At 34.2% G+C, this 22648-nt stretch overlaps 1 protein-coding gene across 1 annotated transcript in view; it reads left to right on the plus strand.

Annotated features, from left to right (window-relative positions):
- The window catches only part of ZNF451 (zinc finger protein 451), a 77834-nt gene extending 57353 nt beyond the window's left edge, over positions 1 to 20481 (plus strand). The window contains exons 11-15 of the mRNA XM_063097050.1: positions 919 to 1062; positions 2098 to 2228; positions 3130 to 3316; positions 8961 to 9029; positions 20259 to 20481. Of these exons, the coding sequence (XP_062953120.1) occupies positions 919 to 1062; positions 2098 to 2228; positions 3130 to 3316; positions 8961 to 9029; positions 20259 to 20305 (578 nt within the window). The 3' untranslated portion in view covers positions 20306 to 20481. The remainder of the gene's footprint in view (positions 1 to 918; positions 1063 to 2097; positions 2229 to 3129; positions 3317 to 8960; positions 9030 to 20258) is intronic.
- Positions 20482 to 22648: the final 2167 nt, after the last annotated feature.

Genomic DNA, 22648 nt, shown 5'->3' on the forward strand with positions numbered 1-22648 from the left:
CCATTTTATGTTCTCTTATGCTTTTCTTTTGCTCTTCTGATTACTTTTTGAGAATTTGTGGTTGTCTGTGTTTGGTAGAAGATGATTGTAGTATCTAAATCTAGAATTACTGAGAACTTGGAGAAGAGATATAAGGTGGCTTGGAAGTGGGAGGGGATGCCAGTATTATATTTGAGGGAACTTCTGTTAGGCAGAGTAGAAACTATTCATTTTAAAAATGATTTAATATTTTAAAGTTTGCATTGCTATGATTGGAAACTTTAAGGCCTTGTCAAGGTGGAAAAGTATGAAACAAGGGAAAGGGGATGGAGAATGAGAGTCGGAGAATGGGGGAAGATGAAAGAAGAACCTGAGAGAATCAAGAAAGATGTGTTTATGGTGCGAGGTACTAATGTGCCACTGGCATCTATTTCTGGCACCACTTTATGGCAGCATGGTTGTAGGTTATATTATTTCTGCTCTCTAGGATTTTTATTCATAGAGCCAGAAGACAACTAATAAATCAGTCTAGACTAGGAAAAGAACCAAATTCTGGTGGGAAGACCATTCTTAACAGGTAACCATGAAATTTTATTTTGATAGATGGAACAAGTTTTTGGTTATTTATCCTTAAAATTTAGTCTTCCAATACTTTCAGTGCATTAATTTTTTTAAAAAATTCCTTTTATAATGGCAGATGTTTGTGAAAAGAATATATAATTGATGAAATTTTCAGGACTCTGTATTTTTTTTATCTGATTTGAGTGTGAAGTGTGTCTTGTTCAAATTTGGGTTTCACAAAAAGGTTTAGATAGATATTTATTACATGCAAGATAAATTTTTTTCCCTATTATGTCTCTAATATCTTTTAGACTTGAGAAAATAGAATATTTTAAGCAGATTCTTGCAGAATTCATGTTAATGTTTCTCTCTTCTCAGAGGAAGAAGTTGTTGAGCTTCCAGATTTGGATTACTTGCGAACCATGACTCATATAGTCTTTGTAGATTTTGATAATTGGTCAAACTTTTTTGGTCATCTACCGGGGCATCTTAACCAAGGAACATTTATTTGGGGCTTTCAAGGTATGGTGAATAAGGAAAACATTTGAGAAAACCTTTTTTTTTGCCCCTTAGAATATGGTTCACTTTAAAAGGCTCCTCTTGAACCTTCCTGAATAGAACATAGGAACATAATTGGGAATATTGTTACTTTGCCTTATAGTTACTCTGCTGGAATATTTTTCACTTTACGTGTCTCTTGGTAAATGTTAGCTGTATTTAGTGGCCTAAAGTTTATGAATCTTTTGATACACATTGAAAAAGTCCTCATTCATCACATACAATGAGCCAGGCATTATTGCTTGATACTAACATCATGGCTACTGATTATTATGGTTTTCTACCTTTTAAAATATAAGGAAGCAGGCTGAGAAGTGTCCCCCCCACCAAGTTATAAAACTCATAAATAGCAGAGTTAACTTTTGAACTTTGGGCATTAGCTACAGGACTGGTATTATTTTTAACACGCTGTAACTGCTTCTTCAATTCATCCTTGCTATTCGTAAGCGTGCAACTTCATCTAAGTCTCTTTACAAACCATTGACCAAACCTGGGGGAGAGGCTTCTTTGGTTTACAGAGGTTTAATATAGTGAGCAATCTACTATAGTTCATGTTTGATAGGCAAGAGCATGTAAAGAGGAGGATTGGGATTAAAAATAAACATACTGACTTGGATAAATTAGCTAGTATAGTGTTTTAGTAAGTCTAGTTTTGCTAATTACCCATCATGAACAGCCTTGAAATATTTGTAAAACCACTGATGCTTACAGTCATACAGAATGATGCCATTCAAAGGATTTTCTCACACACTACTTTTTATTCTGTTTAATATCCCTTTGAGTTTTCAGATGAGTAGGTATATTCAGGGAAGTTGGGCTGCTTTCCCAAGTTGTTAAAGCACATGGTGATCCCTGTGCTAGGCCTGACTTCTCCCACATTCTAATCTAGTAATTTCCCTCCAGAAAATTTTTTTTCTAGTATATGTTTTTCCTTGATACAGTTTTCAGTTTTTTCCTCTTCTGTTTGACTATCATTTATGTCTTTTCTAAAATTAATAGGAGGAAACACCAATTGGAAGCCTCCACTGAACTGTAAGATCTATAATTACCTGAATAGGATTGGATGTTTCTTTCTTCATCCTCGCTGTAGTAAAAGAAAAGATGCTGCTGATTTTGCCATCTGTATGCATGTGAGTCATTGTTTCATTCAAAAGCTAATGTGAATGTAAGACCCACTTTGATTTTTTTCCTACTTGAATTGTAATGATAGTGTATAGATGATTCTTCAATATTATATTTTTGTATAAAACCTTCTGCATCAGGTTCTACTTAGGACCACTGTGAGGGTAGGGGCCCCTAGCATATTTACTACTTTATTCCCATCTCCTAGCAGACCCTCAGCCACACATAGTAGACCTTCAATTACTTATGGAATAAATGATCAAGAGATGATATTGTACTTGTGTGCTAAAACACTTTCACATTTTAGCATCTCTGAAATTGAGAGACACTTTAACAATCACTGTTGGCCTATATAGAATTTGCATTTGCTTCTGCCTCTGCCAGTCACCCAGAGAAACTACCAACCTGAGACCTACTTTAAATTAAATTCTCTGCTTGAGGGCTTATGTGTCACACTGGTAATGTGAATTTACTCTGCAAACTTGTTGACTGCTGGTTATGGTTTAAACCACAGAGATTTCTTTTTCCTTCTATCCAGTGCCAAGATTGAAATATGCAAATTATCTTGCTTACCTTTTCTCTTTGTCAGATTTATTTCTTATTTACCTTCACACTGAGCATGTAGCTCTTTGGTGTTCCAGCTTTATGTGGAGGCCTCCTATTGCACCTCCTTTTTGGCTTTTGTTTTTTCCTTAATGGCACATAAAATATCTTATAATTGATGGTATTTTATATTTGATTAAATGTGATATATTTCATTTATGAAGGACATCTTTATATCCACTTTGGTGGGAAGAAGGGAACAAACTTAATATACTGTCCTTTATATGTGTTCATTGTGAAACAGATATAACTTGTGTTGAAACTCATGCTGATTTTTATCAACCTATGACATTTGTTCCAACTTAGGCTGGCCGTCTAGATGAACAGCTACCCAAGCAGATTCCTTTCACCATCCTCTCAGGAGATCAAGGTTTTCTGGAGCTGGAGAATCAATTTAAGAAGACTCAGAGGCCAGCTCATATACTAAACCCTCACCACTTAGAGGGAGATATGATGTGTGCCTTGTTAAATAGCATATCTGATACCACCAAAGGTACGCAGTTGCAAACTCAGTGCAAACCGCCCAAGAGGAGGAGACTTCACTGCTGAGAGAAACCAATAAACTACTGTCCACTAGTGAACTATTGCCTGCTCACTAAACCATCATGCTCTTATACTTCTATTTTATCTTTTCCTTATCTCACTTTCATTCTTTAGTATTTTAGAAGGAGGATGAATTCAGAATAATTTTCTGGAGACTTTTTTTGACCTATTAGATAAAATCTGTATTTGTGAATATAAAATAAATACTCCAGGGTTGAAATATGTTACTTACTACAATTTTAAAAGCTCAGAATTCAGATTTTTACTCTTTCTGAAATTCCGAATGTATGTTCTGTTTTTCAGAAAGCTTATAGGTGAAAACCAGAAAGCAATAAATAATAATATGGCAATTCTAAGGGGAATAAAAAGTAGACAGTGACAAAGTGAAACCCCGATAGGCCTTTAGGTCCTTGGAAGGTAGGTATGAGTACCTCCTGTCTTATTGCTGGGACATGTGCTTTTTTCTCTACCTTTGTGAGATTGTTCCGTGGAAGGAGTGCTGATGTCCAATTTCACTTCCCAGTATTTAAGAAAGGATGTAATTCTAGGGATTCAGAACTTTGTTTTTTGTTTTTTATAATTTCTGAAATAAATATGGGTAGAAGAAGAGAATAAAAGAATAGTTAATTTTTATATATTCTAATAATTCAAATCCATGAATAAGATTTGGAGATGTTGATGAATGATCTCAATGAAACATAGTGGCTACTTTTTAACATTTTTAATTGTGTACCTTTAAATTTTCCAACTCTGCTTACCTCCTATTTTTTTCTTTTACTATATTTGGAACCATATTTTGATTGAAAACCTATTCTGAAGAATTTTGCTCTAATCACTAATTAGAGTGAATCTATTCAATTCTGCAAAGTTAGGAATCAGTATCCTACTAGCCCTACTGTGCTCTTTAAAGCAGAGCAATGATACAAGATTATAAAGGAAAATTAACTCTTTTGCATATTTATGTCATGCCTTGTACTGAATATTATCTTCCTATTCTGTAATTTTTGTTTTCATCCACTTGCTTTTTCTATCTTTGGCTTCCTTTTTAAAAAACAAAAACAAAAACAAAACTTTTTCATCTAGTCTTTTACCATCCCTTCCCTAATCCTCAACAGTATCTACTTAAAATCCTCTAAACTTAAATTTTTACCTTTGCCACACAATGTCAACCTCCTTTTCCTTCTTTTATGCTGGTGCTTTTGGGAACATTTCTGTTATAATTTAGAATGTGAAACCTGTTGTAGGTTTGCCTTTATTTCAGTTCTTTGTGGAATGATAGCTGCTTATGAGTAGGTCTGTCTGCATGGGTATATTAGGGTTGGAGGTAAGATATAGGTTATTGATTTCTGCTAATCATCCCCTTCTGAATGCCTCTTATGCTTTAGGTATTTTTAAAATCACTCATTTATATTCAGTACTCCCTTGAACTTGCTTCTCTTTGGAGGCACATGTATACTTTATTCTGAATTTTTGTGAAATGCAGAGATCATGCAGTGCAGATAAAGAAGGGCATGGGCTTTGATTCTAATGCTAACTTTGCTGCTTCCTAGCTGTGTGATTTCAGGCAGGTTACTTAACTTTTTCTGAGTCTCATTTTTTCATATCTATAAGATATGTTCTAAGAATCAATGATGTGTGTAAAGTGTCTATCACAGCATATAAAGCACTATAGATGGTCAATAAATAGTAGCTGTTTTTATTACTACTACCATAAAAAGAAAATATGACTCCTAGCCACTACGTTTGAAAGTAATGAAAAAAAATTAAGTGGCCAAAGAAGTATTGAGTCTTTAAATCAAGAGATTTTATCTCTATCTAGGTTTAAGGATCTAATGAATTATATAATGCTTATGTAACTCTGAAATTCAAAAAAAGTTATACTGATCAGAGTATATTCAGATTTAGTTATCTGATTTGAGGCAAAATTTTTTCTTCATGGAAGACTTACAGGCATCAAATTGCCTGGTAGTGAACTTTATGATAAGAAGTCAAAGAAAAATCACTTTCTTGGATAACTCTTTATTCTGTCACCTTTCCTAACAAATGGCTTTGTGAATGAGTAGAGTGATAGTTTCTGTTAAGGAATAGTATTTAATATGTGTTGGGACTTAGAAAATCTCTCAGTGTCTACTAATAATGTAATTCTTGCTAGCCTTTAGGTAATTTTGGTTACCACAAGCCACGATAACTCCTTGCATATAGCTTAGCATGGTGTTCCTGTCTTCAGATTTGACATTTTCTTAAGGCAGTGTGATTTCGGGGGTGAGGGATCAATGGACCTTTTTGAGAATTTCATGAAAGCTTTTTATACCCTCTTTCCCCCAAATAAAAATGTATGTACAGTATTACATACAATTTCAGGGGATTTTTGGTCTCAGTGCTCCTAGTTACCAACCAACAAACAAAACTCATCTTTAGGATATAACAGAAGTTTATACTGTAAGTAACATACAGTGAAAAGTTCTGTCATATTTATCATTGTTATATAGGAAGTCTGGTGATTTACAAATTTTAAAAATTTCCACCAGAGCATAGAGAGGTGATATAAGTTTGAAGCCCTTTTTCTTTCTAACTTTTCAGAAATTGACCATTACCAGGACTAGAAAGTGGTTTTTATTAGACTGGAGATTCGTGTATAAACAGGAAGAATCTCTTGAAAAGTGTCATGAGAATCAGTGATCATATGATGTCTTATTCCTGGAGAATTCAGTCTTTGGCAATTTTTCAGTTAATTGGAAGTTTTTCAGGAAGTACTTATCTCAGTAAAAATAGAGATATCCAGAGTTGCTGTTTTCTTATATTGATGTCAGTCATTTAGCCCTAAGGCATTACTTTTTGCTTGGTGGCAAGGGGAAAGGTAAGTAGCTTTACTATTAGTACTTTTTTAGGTCTCTGACTTGGTTAGTTAGGGTGAATCAGTTACTCCTATAGCAAAGTAAGTCTTTAGATTAAGTTTGAGGTTTGAATGTGTCAGTTTTTGCCCTGTTAATTCTCTCCTAAGCATCAAGTTTCCAGCACCAACATTTTGATTACAGCTATGATATATTGATAAATCCTTTTGGAAACATTTAAAAATATCTATTAACCTGTCCTTAATTGGCTCCCTTGGCCCCCTTACCCTTCATCACTTCTATTTTATATTGCATTCATCTTCGCTTTCTTAAAACTTACCAAGTTACATAGTTGTTTAAGACAAATTTTTTTCTTTCTAGTAATCCTAATCAGAGGAGCCAAGTAGACTTTCTCTTTTAGACCTTTTACATTTTATTCACAAATATGTCTTCATTCTCACTCAAGCCTCATGTTTCAGAGATGAAGATATAATGTCACTTAAATGTTTAGTTTTAAAGAGGAGTAAGGTTAACTAACCTTTATTGAGGACCTACTAGGCGCCAGCCACCATGCTAGCTGCTTTTTATATTTGTACTGTTTAAAGATGTTTAAACATGTTTAAAGAACTTCTACATGTTTTTAAATCCTTTTTGCACACTATAATGTAGGATGTTAGATTACCCTATTTTATAGGTCCAGAAAGATTAGATAACCTACCTGTGGCCACAGAGCAAGTGCTTTTCTTTTCATTAGTATCACCTGCTAAGGGTGAGGCTTTCATTGAACCAAATACCTGATTTTATAATGTAGAGATAGCCACATAGTGTGAATTATTGGCTCTAACCATGTCCTTGAAGTATGAAGATAATGAGAGACGTTCTGCTGTAGTCTAATGACATTGCAGAGTTTATATGAAGATATCAAATATGAGTTGTTTTGTTTTTAAATAACATTCAGGAAGATGCACCTTTTTGTGTGTGTGTCATAAGGTAAAATGATTTGGTTGTGAATTTGGTGCTTTTAAAATAAACTTATTATATGCTTGACATAGCCAAGGAAAATGATTAACATTGTAATTTCCCTAGGATCTTTTGTCTCATAATTAAACCAATAAATGCCATCTTTAGAGGCTGCTCAAGATGTTGGCACAAGAACTACAAGCATGGTAATGAGCTATTTGAGTACTGCAACATGGAATTTCTAAGAAATTCACTAGAAACCCCCTCCCCTTGCTTCCTCCACCTTTCCTCTAATCAGTGTAAATGTTTCAGAGTACATAGAAGTTAACATCTTATTGGACCAGTACCTGTTCCCTTGAGAATGAAATATAATGAAAAAAACTTTACTACAGGATAATTTTCGTTGAATCTGAACACTCTCCTTAGATGGTCTTGTTTATTGGCCTAAGACTCTGTTGTATCCATTTAGTTGTGGCTTCTTTTTGGATGAGTGAGTTGGAAGTATTAAGTATGGTTGATGTCTATAGACAGATTTTTAAAACCATTTAAAAATTGAACATGAAGATTTACACGTGCTGTGAAAGTGCAGATGATTGAAGCAGCAACATGGCCTAAGAAATAAGCATTACAGGAAATAATTGTTGAAATTAATTCTAAATGTCAATCTGCCTGTTGTTTCTTCAGCCTGTTAATGAGATTATAGGTTGTTGCTTTGGGCACTATCCTAAAAATATTACATATGATACAATTAATTCTATGTAAAGATATTGAAAATAGGAAAGAATATTTATGATTTTCTCTGTTCTACAGGTGGGGTTGATCAAGACAAAAGAAACCTTTTATAGTTTTGCACATTAGTGTCAGGCTAATCCTTCTGATTCAAACCTACAGTTTTGCCTTAGGCCCAGCATGCAATGATGAATTGTTTGGATCAGTTATGACATGCTGCTTTTGACTAATCTTGACTTTAAGTTGAAATAACAGAAACCTCTGGGTATTTTCTCTTTGTTCTTAATATTTAGAGGCTTAATTTTGTTCTTCAAACTGTAAATGTAATGTTTTACTTCTCTAAAACATTGTTTGAAATATTTGAAGTATTTTGCAGGAATGAATGGCAAAAGATGACTTGTAATAAATTTCAGCAGCAAAGGAATATAGTGAAATATAGTGGTTTATCACTTATAGACAATTTTAAATCTTTAATTTTTAATGTATACTTTAAGTTATTTACATGTTTGCACCAAAGCAAATATGTCCATATGATTTCTATTCAGTTATATAAACCCCGATTTAGTTACTATGATATATATATATCATATATAGATACATATCTTTTTATATATATAATTGTATATCGATTTAAATGTAGTTAAAATGATAAACCAAAGATTAGGTCACTGTCAGTACCGTGGTTTGAATTTTAAGTAAGTTTTGCAATACCTGGTCTTGTCATTTTGTAAAGCCTCCAGTCTCTTATTACGAAAGCATGTAAGACATCAGGTAAGTGAATTTGTGCCATGCAGAGGCATTGCTAATTAGAACCTATGGTGTTATCTGTATAGAAATGAATACATATGATTCTCAAAATATAGAAGAATTTAATCTGTCACCATTTTAAATATTATTTGATAAGCATTTAAATAAAAACCCACCTATTGGGAAAGTGGTGTAACAGTAATGAATTGTAATCAGTAAGCTTGAGTATGAGAGAAGTCATTGAAAATAATATTGTTTGAGAATACATAAATTATAGCACAGTAACTTTTTCAGAATACATTTGCATTTACTAATTCTTCCTTACAGAATGTGACAGTGATGATAATGTGGGTGGAAAAAGTACTTCAGCAGGAGAAGAATTCAAATCCACAGAAGGTAACCTAATAGAGTTAATCCTTTCCCTACTTGACTGATCTGTATTTTAATTTTAATTTTATTTTATTTTATTGAAACATAGTTGACTGTACATATCTAGGGGTACAGAGTTGAATATCAATACCTGTGTGCAATATGTGATGCTCAAATCAGGATAATTAGTATATTCAGCATATACAATGTAATCATTTTTCATGGCCCTTTATCAATTCCTGCTTTGTTCCCCCCACCTCCACTTCTTTCTCACCTATGGTAACCACAGTTCTATTCTCTACTCTTGAAAGTTGAACTTATTGTGTGTATCCATATTTTTATTTCCTCCTCTGTCACCCCTTCAACCTCCCCAACTCTCTCCTACCCCAAAGTTAAAAAAAAAAAAAAAAAAAAGTTTTCTCAATTTAAAGGATAGCTTACATTTTCTCATGTAAGATGATTTAGGGGTAATGCTAGTTTAGAAGGCTAGAACAGGGGTCAGCCAGTTGTGACCTGTGGCCAAATCCAGTCCGCCACCTGGTTTTGTTAATAAAGTTTTAGGAACACAGCCACACTCTTATTTAAGTATGTGCTGTTGCTTTTGTACTACAATAGCAAGGTTGAGTGGGTGTGAGGCAGGATCTCCCCTCCCCATAAATAAACAAACAAACAATATCTTTCTAACCCTTTCCAGAAAAAAAAGATTTAACCCCTGGGTTAGGAGATGACTTTGATTTTCTAATTTTTATTTACTTCAAGTAGTATTAAATGAAGAGTATTAAAAGATATGCATTGGAACTCTGAAAAGCAAGCACTTATACCTAAATACTAATGGACTATTTCTATAAATTAAAATTCTTTTTTCATCTTCTTAAAGGAAAAGCTATCTCCTTCCATAGGTTAACGATAACTTTTTGTGTCACTTCGCATCAAATCATTCACTGGCTGTACCACTATTTGGTTGTGTCATGCAGCTATTTTTTACTTTTGTTTTTCCGAAATGGACTGTACTTTTTAATAATGGGGATGGGGGGTGAGATAATGGATCTTAGAAAATAGTCTGAGCTTCACTGAAGAAGCTGAAAGTATACTTTTAGCATCTTTGACATTAAAGGAAAATAGTAGGATTCTTTACATTCATTTCAAGATAGTATTTGTTGTTGGAGAATGTGGAGGCTTGAAAGTAGAGAAGGAAATGTGGCTAAAAACACACACAGACAAAATGGCCCAGCTGATTTGTTTTCTGTGCATTTGCCTGATTGCTCCTACATGCAATTAGTTTAAGAGCGTACTAGAACTTTGGCTGTAAAAGGAGTTTGGGAATTTGAGTCTGGCATGGAATTGATTCGTCCAAACTAATGTTCCTCTCTTATAGCCAAAATTCATGGGTTAAAAAAAAGTTGGCAGTAAATCTACAGCCTGATTATCTGCAAGTTTTTTGACAAACTTGTTTTCCCAACATGGTCTTTCAATGTCTAGCTGAATGCTTTAGCAGCCACATAATGATGAATGAAACAAATGAAACATCTTTTTTTAGTTTTAAACAAAAATTGCCAGTGTTTATCAAGGATACTAAATGATAAACACCACTAAACATCTAAGGAGATCAGATTTTGCAACCTTTATTTGCCACCCCACGACCAATCCCATGGAAAATGCCAGGTAAAATTATAACTTTTAAATAACCATACTTTGGAAACCTTCACATTTTCATGGGCTGCTAGCTAACTCAGAAAATGTGAGATGTGTGTAACTGTGTATGCCAGAATTTCTACCATTTTGTTGTCTATGCAATGCATTTTATGATTTGGAGATTGAGATTTTACTTTTGTGATTTTTTTAGTTTGGAAAAAATTACTGCTAAAAGATTCAAGAAAAGATACTTTGAACTTTTAATTAGTTACATATAGCGATATAATGGTCTAACTCCAAGAAAAATTAAAGAGGTGTGTGTTTTATTTAAATATAAAGGAAGTATGAGAAGTTTTTAGTGTTCCATGTAAGTTAAGGACTATGGTATCCTCTGCACTTTCCTCTAATACCCTTCTTTTTTCCCCTCCTCTTCACGCAACAAGAACTAGCTCAAATGTCATCTCTTAGGTTGAACCATATAGAATTACAATTTTTGTAGGCAATTTTGCATGGTCAGTGTCTATTCTAGATTTTCTATCTTTAGACAGAGCTAACCACTACCTCTTCTAAGCTCCCACTGTACCAACCAAATTTAAAATATTTCTGTCTACATCTTTCATTTCCAGTGGATTGTGAGCTCCTCAAGGAGTAGAATCGTGTTTTATTTATCTTTATTTAAGCAGCACTTAGCACAGTGTTTGGCAATAAATGATCACTTGTTGAATGAATAAACTTATTACAAACTTAAAACATGTTGGAGCGAACGGCACCCATCTCTCTATAACTGGATAAGGGAAATTAAGACAGAGGCCATTTGGCTGGGAGAACATTGAGTGATTTTGTTGACCCTGCACCATGGAAGAAAAATAATCTTCTAGTCCAGACCTGATAGCAAAACTCATAAAAATTTAAATAACTTCTCACATCTCTTCTCATTTGTTTCCTTTCCAACACAGCACTGTACATGCCTGACAAATGGTGGCAAAAGGCAGGATAAATTTGTTCATGGCTTTTTGCCTTGGAGGAAGGCTAGCTTCTCTCACCTCTCCCTACCCCCCACAGTGATTTGTCTCATTCTTTGTTGTTCTCCAGAGACCAATATCAGACTTCACTCACCCAGGCCAATCATAACAATCCTATTTTATATACTAAACAGGGGAAGTAGAGGCTGTATAATGTGGTGGTGAAGAGTGCAGACTTTGGAATCAGACTGCCTAAGTTAAAAATAATATTGAGCAAGTCACTTAACTTCACTACGCTTCAGTTTCCTCACTTAAAAATGGGAATACTGGTGTACTTACCTTACTAGAATAACATGGCACATGGTAAGCAGTATATGCATTGGTTTCTACTGCTGTTATTGTGAATATGATCATCATTATTATCGTTATTAACTATTACCTTCATGTAATGCCTATTCTGGGGGTATGCGTACTTAATATTTATTTATATTACAATATAATATAAATACTAAAGCTTCATATTGTAGCTAGTTTAAAGAAAGGATGAGGGACTAGAGTGTTCATTTTTAAAATTTAGTTAATGTTTATAAACAAACTACTAATACTTTTTTTTTTTTTGTACTTAATGCCACTGAAATGTGTATTTACAAGTGACTAGAATGGTACATTTCTGTATATTTTACCACAATTTTAAAAATTAAAATTAAAAAACTACAAAACTAAGCCAGTAAATAATTCAGAACAAAATTTTCTAATTGTAGAGAATGAAATATAAAAACACGTTTAAGGTATACTACCTTGTTTATATATTCCTTTTTTTTTTTTTTTTTTTTTAAATTTTATTTTGTCGATATGATATACATTGTGGCTGATTATTGCTCCCCATCACCAAAACCTCCCTCCCCCCTCCCTCGCCCCCTCCCCCCCAACAATGTCCTTTCTGTTTGCTTGTCATATCAACTTCAAGTAATTGTAGTTGTTATATCTTCTTCCTCCCACCCCCAGTTTTTGTGTGTGTGTGTGTGTGAATTTATATATTAATTTTTAGCTCCCACCAATAAGTGAGAACATGTGGTATTTCTCTTTCTGTTCCTGACTTGTTTCACTTAATAAAATTCTCTCGAGGTCCATCCATGTTGTTGCAAATGGCAGTATTTCATTCGTTTTTATAGCTGAGTAGTATTCCATTGTGTAGATGTACCACATTTTCCGTATCCACTCATCTGATGATGGACATTTGGGCTGGTTCCAACTCTTGGCTATTGTAAAGAGTGCTGCGATGAACATTGGGGAACAGGTATACCTTCGACTTGATGATTTCCATTCCTCTGGGTATATTCCCAACAGTGGGATAGCTGGGTCGTGTGGTAGATCTATCTACAATTGTTTGAGGAGCCTCCATACCATTTTCCATAGAGGCTGCACCATTTTGCAGTCCCACCAACAATGTATGAGAGTTCCTTTTTCTCCGCAACCTCGCCAGCATTTATCATTCAGGGTCTTTTGGATTTTAGCCATCCTAACTGGGGTTAGATGGTATCTCAGTGTGGTTTTGATTTGCATTTCCCGGATGCTGAGTGATGTTGAGCATTTTTTCATATGTCTGTTGGCCATTTGTATATCTTCCTTAGAGAAATGCCTACTTAGCTCTTTTGCCCATTTTTTAATTGGGTTGCTTGTTTTCTTCTTGTAAAGTTGTTTGAGTTCCTTATATATTCTGGATATTAATCCTTTGTCAGATGTATATTTTGCAAATATTTTCTCCCACGCTGTTGGTTGTCTTTTAACTCTGTTAATTGTTTCTTTTGCTGTGCAGAAGCTTTTTAGTTTGATATAATCCCATTTGTTTATTTTTCCTTTGGTTGCCCGTGCTTTTGGGGTCATATTCATGAAGTCTGTGCCCAGTCCTATTTCCTGAAGTGTTTCTCCTATGTTTTCTTTAAGAAGTTTTATTGTTTCAGGGTGTATATTTAAATCCTTAATCCATTTTGAGTTGATTTTAGTATACCGTGAGAGGTATGGATCTAGTTTCGTTCTCCTGCATATGGATATCCAGTTATCCCAGCACCATTTGCTGAAGAGGCAGTCCCTTCCCCAGTGAATAGGCTTGGTGCCTTTGTCAAAGATCAGCTGGCAGTAAGTGTGTGGGTTGATTTCTGGATTCTCTATTCTATTCCATTGGTCAGTGTGTCTGTTTTTATGCCAGTACCATACTGTTTTGGTTATTATAGCTTTGTAGTATAGCTTAAAGTCAGGTAGTGTTATGCCTCCAGCTTTATTTTTTTTGCTCAGCATTGCTTTGGCTATGCGTGGTCTTTTATTGTTCCATATAAATGTCTGGATAGTTTTTTCCATTTCTGAGAAAAATGTCTTTGGAATTTTGATGGGGATTGCATTGAATTTGTATATCACTTTGGGTAGTAAACTACTAATACTTTTAAAATTGCTCTTAATCTTAATAATTTGTGAGAGTCAGAATATTCTCTTCATTTTATGTAAAATACAGAGGCTTCTAAACATTAAATAATTTGACTTCACATTCACAGCTTGAAAATGATTGGGACACCATTTATATATTGGTCTTCTAACTCCTATTACTGGGTTCTTTCTTATTCTGCCTAATTACCTCTCTCAAAGAGAGTGAAATTAAGGCAGAAAGAAAGAGAGTAAGAGGAACATAGACTTAGCCACAGAATAGAAAAACAAAGACAGACTTCCTTCAAGTCCACTTCATATGGTTTCAAGTTACTGTCTAATGTCCTTTAATTTCAATCTGAAGGATTCCCTTTAGTATTTCTTATAGGGCAGATTTACTAGTAACGAGCTCCTTTAGCTTTTATCTGGGAATGTCTTAATTTCTTCTTCATTCTTGATGACTACTATTGCCAGATATAGAATTCTTGGTTTACAGGTGTTTTTTTTTTTTCTTTCGGAACTTTAAATATGTCTTCCCACTGCCTTCTGGCTTCCGTGGTTTTTGATGAGAAATCAGCTATTAATCTTATTGAGGATCTCTTGTATGAAATGAGTTACTTCTCTCTTGCTGCTTTCATTGTCTTTTACTTTTGACTGTTTGACTATAATGTGTTTCAGTGTGTAACTTTTGAGTTTATCCTACTTGGAGTTCATTGTGCTGTTTGCATGTGTAGATTCACATCTTTCATCAAATCTGGGACTTTTTTGCCATTATTTCTTCAGATATTTCTGCCTTTGTCTCATTTCTCTTGAGATTCCCATAATGCATATATTGCCAGGTTCTTTAGACTGTATTTACTTTTCTTTATTTTTTCTTTCTGTTCCTCATGCTGGATAATTTAAATTGTTCTATTTTCAAGTTTGCTGATTCTTTCTTACATGTGCTCAGATTTGTTAAACTCCTCTAGTGAATTTTTCATTTTACTTATTATACTTTTAAGCTCCAGAGTTTCTAAGAGTCCATGTGGTGGACTTTTGTAGTTTCCGTTCTTTATTGACATTTTCATTTTGTTCAAATGTTGTTTTTCTGGTTTTCTTTAGTTTTTTGTTCTGGTTTCTTTCAGCTCTTTGAACACATGTAAGACAGTTGGCTTAAAGTCTTTGTCTAATAATTCCAATGTGTAGGCTTCCTCAGGGACAGTTTCACTCCATTTTTTTCCTTTGAATTTTTAATGGACCATACTTTCCTGTTTGTATTCTTTGTGTTTTTATTTTTGTTGTTAAAAACTGGATATTTAAATATTATAATGTGGTACCTCCAGAAATCAGGTTTTACCTCTTCCCTAGGATTTGCTGTTCTTGATTGAATGCTACAGTTGTCCATTTAATTACTTACTTTTCAAAAATGTTTTTGCAATAACTTGATTACTTGTGTGTGGTCACTGAAGTCTGTTTCTTTAGCTTGTGTTCATCTAGTGTTTTGACAGAGATTCCCTTAAATCCAGGAACTAAAAACAAGCAAAAAGCACCTCTTCTAGTCTTTGCAGATTGGCTCTGTGCTGGGGCCCTTCTTCAACATTTAGCCAGGCTTGCACTATGCCTACAGATCAGCCAGTGGTGAGAGCTTAGGGTCTTTTCAGGTCTTTCCTGAGCATGCATCTTATTCTGGGCGTATGCATGGCTCTGTGCCCTAACTTTCCAAATAAATTCTCTTACTGGCTTTTCCTCCCAGGCTTTTGGAGGTCTATTGTATGTCTAAACATAAACCTTTTGCCCAAGGCTGCTGTGGGTTTTTGGTTTGTCTTACAGTGCTTACCAGCAATGCATGTCACTTTTATGCCCTGAGTGGGCTCTGGGTTAGGCAAGACATAGATGAATGCCTTGTGTCAGTCCTTCAGGTAGCCCCCAGACAGGTTAGAACAAACACAAGAATTTGTTAGTAAGGTCTGCTCTGTTCCCTCTGAAACTAGGGCCCAGGCAGAGTCCCATACTGGGAACATGGGATGCTGTCTGCAAGAATATGGCAGTATTGGGGAGGTGGTGAGGAAAGGGCATGTAAAGCTTTCCTACTGTTTTTATGTTGCCTGTTTTTTTTCAAAATTTTGATTCAGTGTTCCTTAGTTGCTATAAATATTTGATTGTTTTCTAGAATTTTGACAAAGTTGTTTCTGATGGTTTCTGCTTGTATTTCAGTGTTTCTGTGGAGTTCTGGGTGTTTGGCACTGCCTACTCTGCCATTTTGTTGAATTTACTCCAAGACTCATTTTTATTTCTTCGTTAAATGTTTCATAAAATTCACTGGTCAAACCATCTAAGTCTGGAGTTTTCTTTCTGGGAAGTGTTTTGATAATACAGCAAGCCCTTGAACAAACTATGTGGGTCCACTTATACACAGATTTTTTTCAGTAACATATTGGAGAATTTTGGATTAGGCATGTCATGAATGCATGCCATGCCTAACCAAGTGGTTAATAGCCTACCTAGCAAGCAGTGTGGCACCACAAGCCAGGGCTGGGGTGGTGAACATGCAGCATACTTAAGTAGTAGTTAAGTTTTGGGGAGTCAAAAGTTATATGTGGGTTTTTGACTGCATGGCGGTTGGTGCCTCTAACCCCTGCATTGTTCTAAGGTGAACTGTAACTTCACTTTCTTTCATATTTCTCTATAGATATCCAGATTTTCAGTTTCATTTTGTGTCAGTTTAGGGAACTGTGTTTTTCAAGATATTTGTCCATTTTATGTAAATTTTCAAATGTACCATTGTAAAGTTGTTCATAATAATATTCCATCATTATATTTTTTATTTCTGTATGATCTAAGGTGATATCTCCTCATTTGATCCTAATACTGGTAATTTTTCTTTTCTCTTTTTCTTGATCAGTCTGACTAGGAGTTTATCAATTTATTTGGTCTTTTCAAATAATGAATTTTTTTGGCTTTGACAATTTTGTCTGTTTTTAGTCTATTTTCAATTTCATTGATTTCTTCCCTTTTCTTTATTTTCTTCCTTGGATTTTGGGTTTAATTTGCTCAACTTTTGCTTAAATTGGTTAAACCCTTTGCAAGTCAAGTGATTTTTTGATGTATACTGAATGTTGTGGATATACATTACAGAATTCTGTTGATTCCATTTTCTTCATTTGAAGAATGTTGGTCGTTTTTGGTTTTTTTTCTTCCCTTGCAGGCAGTTAACTTGCTAGATTCAAACTCCAAACCCCAAACTCTAAACCCTGCCTCCCACACAGCAGGCAACAGCCAAAATTGCTAACATCCTTCAACTTTCCAGCTGTTGTGTTTCACTGAGAATCTTGAATCCTTTCCTGTGTACATATAGTTCAGGTCAACCAAGTATTTATAGATTTGGGGGATCCACCCTTCTGTTGTATTCTTATTTCTGCTGTGATCCCCCTCTTCTTCCCCACCCCACATGCCCCCCTTTCCAGCATCTCTGACAGATCCAAACTCTATGTTTTGATTCCTCAAGCCAGTAAGAGTTTGGCTTTCTCAGTGAAGTTTATAGCCATCTTCTTCCACAAGGCTAGGAAAATATCCCAAGGCAAAAAATCAGAACTGTAAATTTAACCCTTTTCAGTTTACTTCTTTTAAGGGTCAGCTTCTGACCTGTTTATACTTGCTTTTTGTTGTTCTCCAGTACCTTGAAGTAGTTTATAATTGCATCTATGTGGCTTGACTGAGGAACTGAATTTTAAATTTAATTTTAACTAATTAAATGTAGTATAGACATGTAGAGTCAGTGTCCATCATATTGGACAGCACAGGAATGGGATGTATGTTTTTGTGTCTGGTTTCCTTTAGTCAACATTGTTTTAGAGATTCTTTTGTGTTTCAGCATGTGGATTTGGTTTATGTCCAGTACCTGTATAATATTCTGTTCCTCCTATTCTTTACTTACAGACATTTGGTTTGTGTACACTTTTGGCTATTACAAATAATTTTACTATGAACATTCTCATACATGTCTCTTGAGGCACGTATATCCACATTTCTGGGAATATATACCTAGGAGTGGAATTGCTTATGTTCAGCTTGAGTACAGAGCCAAACTGTTTTTCCAAAGTGGTTATGCCAACTTCATTCCAGTAGTGTATATGAGTTCCCAGTGATCTATATCCTCACTGATCATTGAAAATATTCAGTCTTTTAATTTTAGCTAGTCTGATGGATATATACTGGTATTTTTTTGTGGTTTTAATTTACATTTTTCTGATGAGTAATGTTTATTGGCCATTTAAACATAATCTTTTGTGAATGCCTTTTCAAATTCTTGACTTTTTTATTGGATTGCCTGTTATTGATTTTTCTGGGTTGAAAATCTTTCAGAGATTTCTGGGTAAAAGTTCCATGTATTACAAATATTTTCCCCCAGTCTGTCACTTGCCTTTTTGGTGAATCCTTTTTAATAAATCTTTCCCTACACTAAGATCATAAAGATATTACCCTATATTTTCTCCTAGAAGCTTTTTTTTTGTTTGTATTGCCTTTCACAATTTGATCTGAAATTTATTTTTATGAGTTCCTTAAGGTAGTGGTAAAATTTTTTTTTTTTCATATGTCCTATCAGTTGACCTACCACCATTTATTAAAAAGACCCTCTTCAATAGATAACAAAATTACCGATAGATTGGAGGAATTATGTTCTAGTGTTCTGTAGCACTGTATAGTGACTACAGTTAACTATTTATTGTATAATCTCAAATAGCTAGAAGAAAGGATTTTAAATGTTTCCAACACAAAGAAATGACAAGTCTTTGAAGTGATGGATATGCTAATTACCTGATTTGATCATTACACATTATGTACATGTACCCAAATATCACACTGTACCCCATAAATATATACAATTACATGTCAATTAAAATGTTTAAAATATTATGGTAAAATTTTAGAAAGATAGACAATAGAAAAGGGTTCTACCATTAAGAATCTTACAATTTAACAAGAGGGAAAAAACACACAATAAAGGCCTCTAAGAATAAAACAGTGACCCACCACTCTGCATTCCTACCTTTGTCATAAATCAAGTATCCATATAGGTATGAGTCTGTTTCTAAGCTATTTATCTATTCTTGCATAAGTACCACATTATTAATTACCGTAAGTTTATAATAAGTTTTCATATCTTGTACAGGTCTTGTCACCTTGCTCTTCTTTGCTAGGAGTGTCTTGGCTTTTCTTTGCATTTCCTCATCCCTTTGAGTTCATTTTAGGGGAACTCACTGACGGTGGAAGGTAGCTTTAATACACAATTTATACTAGCTTGTAGTATTTTAAAAATCACTGCTGGGATCCCCTTCTTCTTTCCCAACCCACCTCCCCCACTTTCTAGCTTCTCTGACAGACCCAAACTCTGTCTTTTGACGGAACCAAACTCTAGTGTTATGTTGAATAACATAATGCTAAGTGCCCCCTGCTCAAAGAAAGATGCAGCTGCATCTTAGAGGGATCACTGTTGCCTATAAACCATGTAGGCTCAGAGAGACTGCAGACCAGATGAGATAAATCTAGTGTGAAAAGCTAGTGAAAGCCAAGAAATCGATACCTAATTCCACTCTCCTGGATTTTAAGCATAATTCCCAGGAGGAGATGGAGAAAGACCTGTGAACCCAGTAATGTCTGTGTTGTTCAGTATTGTATTCCTGTTCCTGGTATATAGTGGGCATTCTATAAATATTTGTTAAATGAGTTGCATATATGTATATTTTATATCCTTCTTAAATGACATTATATAGCCACGAGTTTCACTCTTTGCCTTACATGCTAGAAAGCTTAAAGCTAAATTCCCTCCCCCAGCTTTATTGAGGTGTAATTGGCAAATAAAAATTAACTTTGTAATAGCCTGTGCAATTTGTCATTTCATGATGTTGCTTTTTTGTTTCTATTTCAAGACTTATATGTACCACCTTAAGTCTTTTAGGAAATAAATGATAACAGACTTTTTTTTGAATGTTGAAAGAATTACCTATCAGTTATTCTGAGAGTTTGTTGATTTTCTACATCCCTAAATGGAAATAACTTGCAAGTTCCTTAGCACATTAAGTTCATATATATTTCAATTTGAGATCATATCCAGATTCTCATATTTCAGAATATTCAAATTTTTTGATAGGGAAACTTCCAAGTTATTCTAAGTTTTTCCATTTTGAGAATGTAGTTGAAACTTACATAAAATACATGTTGACTAGTTTTTTGCCCTAAGTATTAAAATTCTATATGTTTTTTAATGCAGATGTGGAATTAGAAGAAGCTATTAGAAGAAGTCTTGAGGAAATGTAATTAAAGATATTACCACACAACATCGAGTGGCCTTGAAGAGACTCAGGATAATGAATTCTTGAATTTGTTTTCTAAAGGAGACCAGGAATCTACTAGTACAACTGTATTTGAAAACATGTTTTTCCTTTCAAATGTTCAAAATATTAAATTTGCTTTGTAATTTTGTGCTATTGTGCAAAAATGTATGGAAGGAATAGAGTACATGTTAATACAAATTATGTATTCTAATATAGATGTCATAGTTTCCCAGTTAACTTTGAATTCATATATTTAGGTTAAAAGGATTTTAAAAAAAAAAAAAAAAAAAAAAAAAGGAAAGCTTTTGACAGTTGCTATGTTTCCCAAATAGCATTAGTTCTTTAGTTTTATTTGTACTATATAGATGATTCAAGTTTATTTTTTTAGGAGTGAAAATGAATATAAATAAAGGCGCCATAGGTCAATTTTTCCATAAATTCTACTTGTCGTGTGGCACTAAAATATGATACCTTTGAGATATTCGTTTACGATTATCAGAAGGAGTAATGGAAATTGACCATGGAAACAGATTAAAAATTTTACCAGTGATGTTCTTTGTGGGTATCACACAGGTGTGTAGTCTTGCTTTAATTAGTGTAGCACATTGGTAAAATAAAAAACACACCCTAATTTTTTCAAAATGATTAAAATGAAACCTTTTACATTCCTTTTACCTACAGACTTTTATGTGACTTGTATGATCTACCATTTAAAAGGAATGATGTCAAAATATTTGCTTAAAATTAAACTTATTTTTAATAGTCTTTTTTTTATATATTTGTGTAAACATAATATTCTTCAAAAAATAATGTTGAAAGTCTACTCAGGAACAATCTCCCTTAACTCTTTAGAATTTTTATTTCATATGGAGCATCTTTATTTCAGTTATTCATTGAATTGCTTGTCAGTTTCCTACATTTGGTATTACATATTTAATTCTTGAATGCTGAGGCCCCATTGTGAATAATAAAAAATATTACATAAGTTGAAGACTAAGAAATGCTTGTCATACTATCTTTGTGTATATGCTTCATGTTATTGGACCAGGTCTTATCTCCCAAAATTTTAAGTAGTAATTATTTACCAAACTTAAAAATATTTCAATAAACATAAGACCTTTCTGGATATTTAAGAAAAAGGGATATCATGGTTAGGATTTTGTTCTTTCTCTGTAACACTAGATATTTTAGTTTGAAATAGAATTACTGGATTTTTTTATTATTATTATTATTATAGTCTTTTCAATCCACTTTAGAAACCAATTCATTTTTATTTTTTATTGTTACTTCTGTTCCTTCTTGTTTACATTTTTCTTTTAAAGAAGACATTGTAGCTTGAGAATTTACCAATCATCTTCCAAAATGATCACATTGAGCTTTCAATTTTTAGGTTACAGTGGTCAAGCAAGGCATTAGGAGGTAGTTACTAAGCTGGACCTTAACACATCTACAGGAGCTTGCTAAATAGTGAGGAGCAGAAAGGGCATTCCAGAAAGAAAAGTGGTTAAGTAGATATGAGACAAGAGACAGCACCTCTTTCCCAGAGATTCCACACAGAGGTGTGATGTACACTGATGCTCTATTAAGAAGCTTTTGTGGTATGTATGGTAGAGAGTAAAGTTTTTGATATGACGAAGGGATATTTCATCGTGACCCATAAGAAAAGGTAATTGGGTTGTTCAATGTTTCAATTCATAATTGTCACTGATTGTATTTCTACTTGTTAAATAATCAAAATCATTTTAAAATTATTAACTTTGATACAAGGAGATGTAATCAGTAGTTGACATTAGAAAAAGTTATATAAAACAGATGTTTCTAAGCATTGACAAAGATGCTTATCTTTTCATTACATCATTCATTCATTCACTCACAAAGTATTACCTACAATGTGCCAGCGACTGTTCTAAGCACTTGGGAGACACTTGTGAGCAAAACAAAGCCTCCACTCCTCTGTAGAGCACACACTGGGGGAGAGGGGTTTGGATACTAAGATAATAAGCAAGTGAATAAATAAAACAGCATATCTGATGGTGACAAGTGTAATGAAGGAAAATAAAGAAGGGAAGGGAATGAATAGTGCAGGGACACAGGGTGGGAGGGAGTCTTGCTATTTTCAATAGAGTGGTCAGGAAAGCTATCACTGATAGGTGAACTTGAGCAAAGACCTGAAGAAGCTGAGAGAACTAGCCATGCAAGTGTATATAGGGATGAGAATTCCAGGTGGAGGATGAGAAGGTCTAGAAGGGAGCTTGGTATATATAAGGAAAAGCAGGAAAGCTAGGATGGCTGAAGCAAGATGAGCTAGGAAAGTCCTTGAGGCTTT

Source organism: Cynocephalus volans, chromosome 5 (assembly GCF_027409185.1).
Source record: "Cynocephalus volans isolate mCynVol1 chromosome 5, mCynVol1.pri, whole genome shotgun sequence".
NCBI lineage: Eukaryota > Metazoa > Chordata > Mammalia > Dermoptera > Cynocephalidae > Cynocephalus > Cynocephalus volans.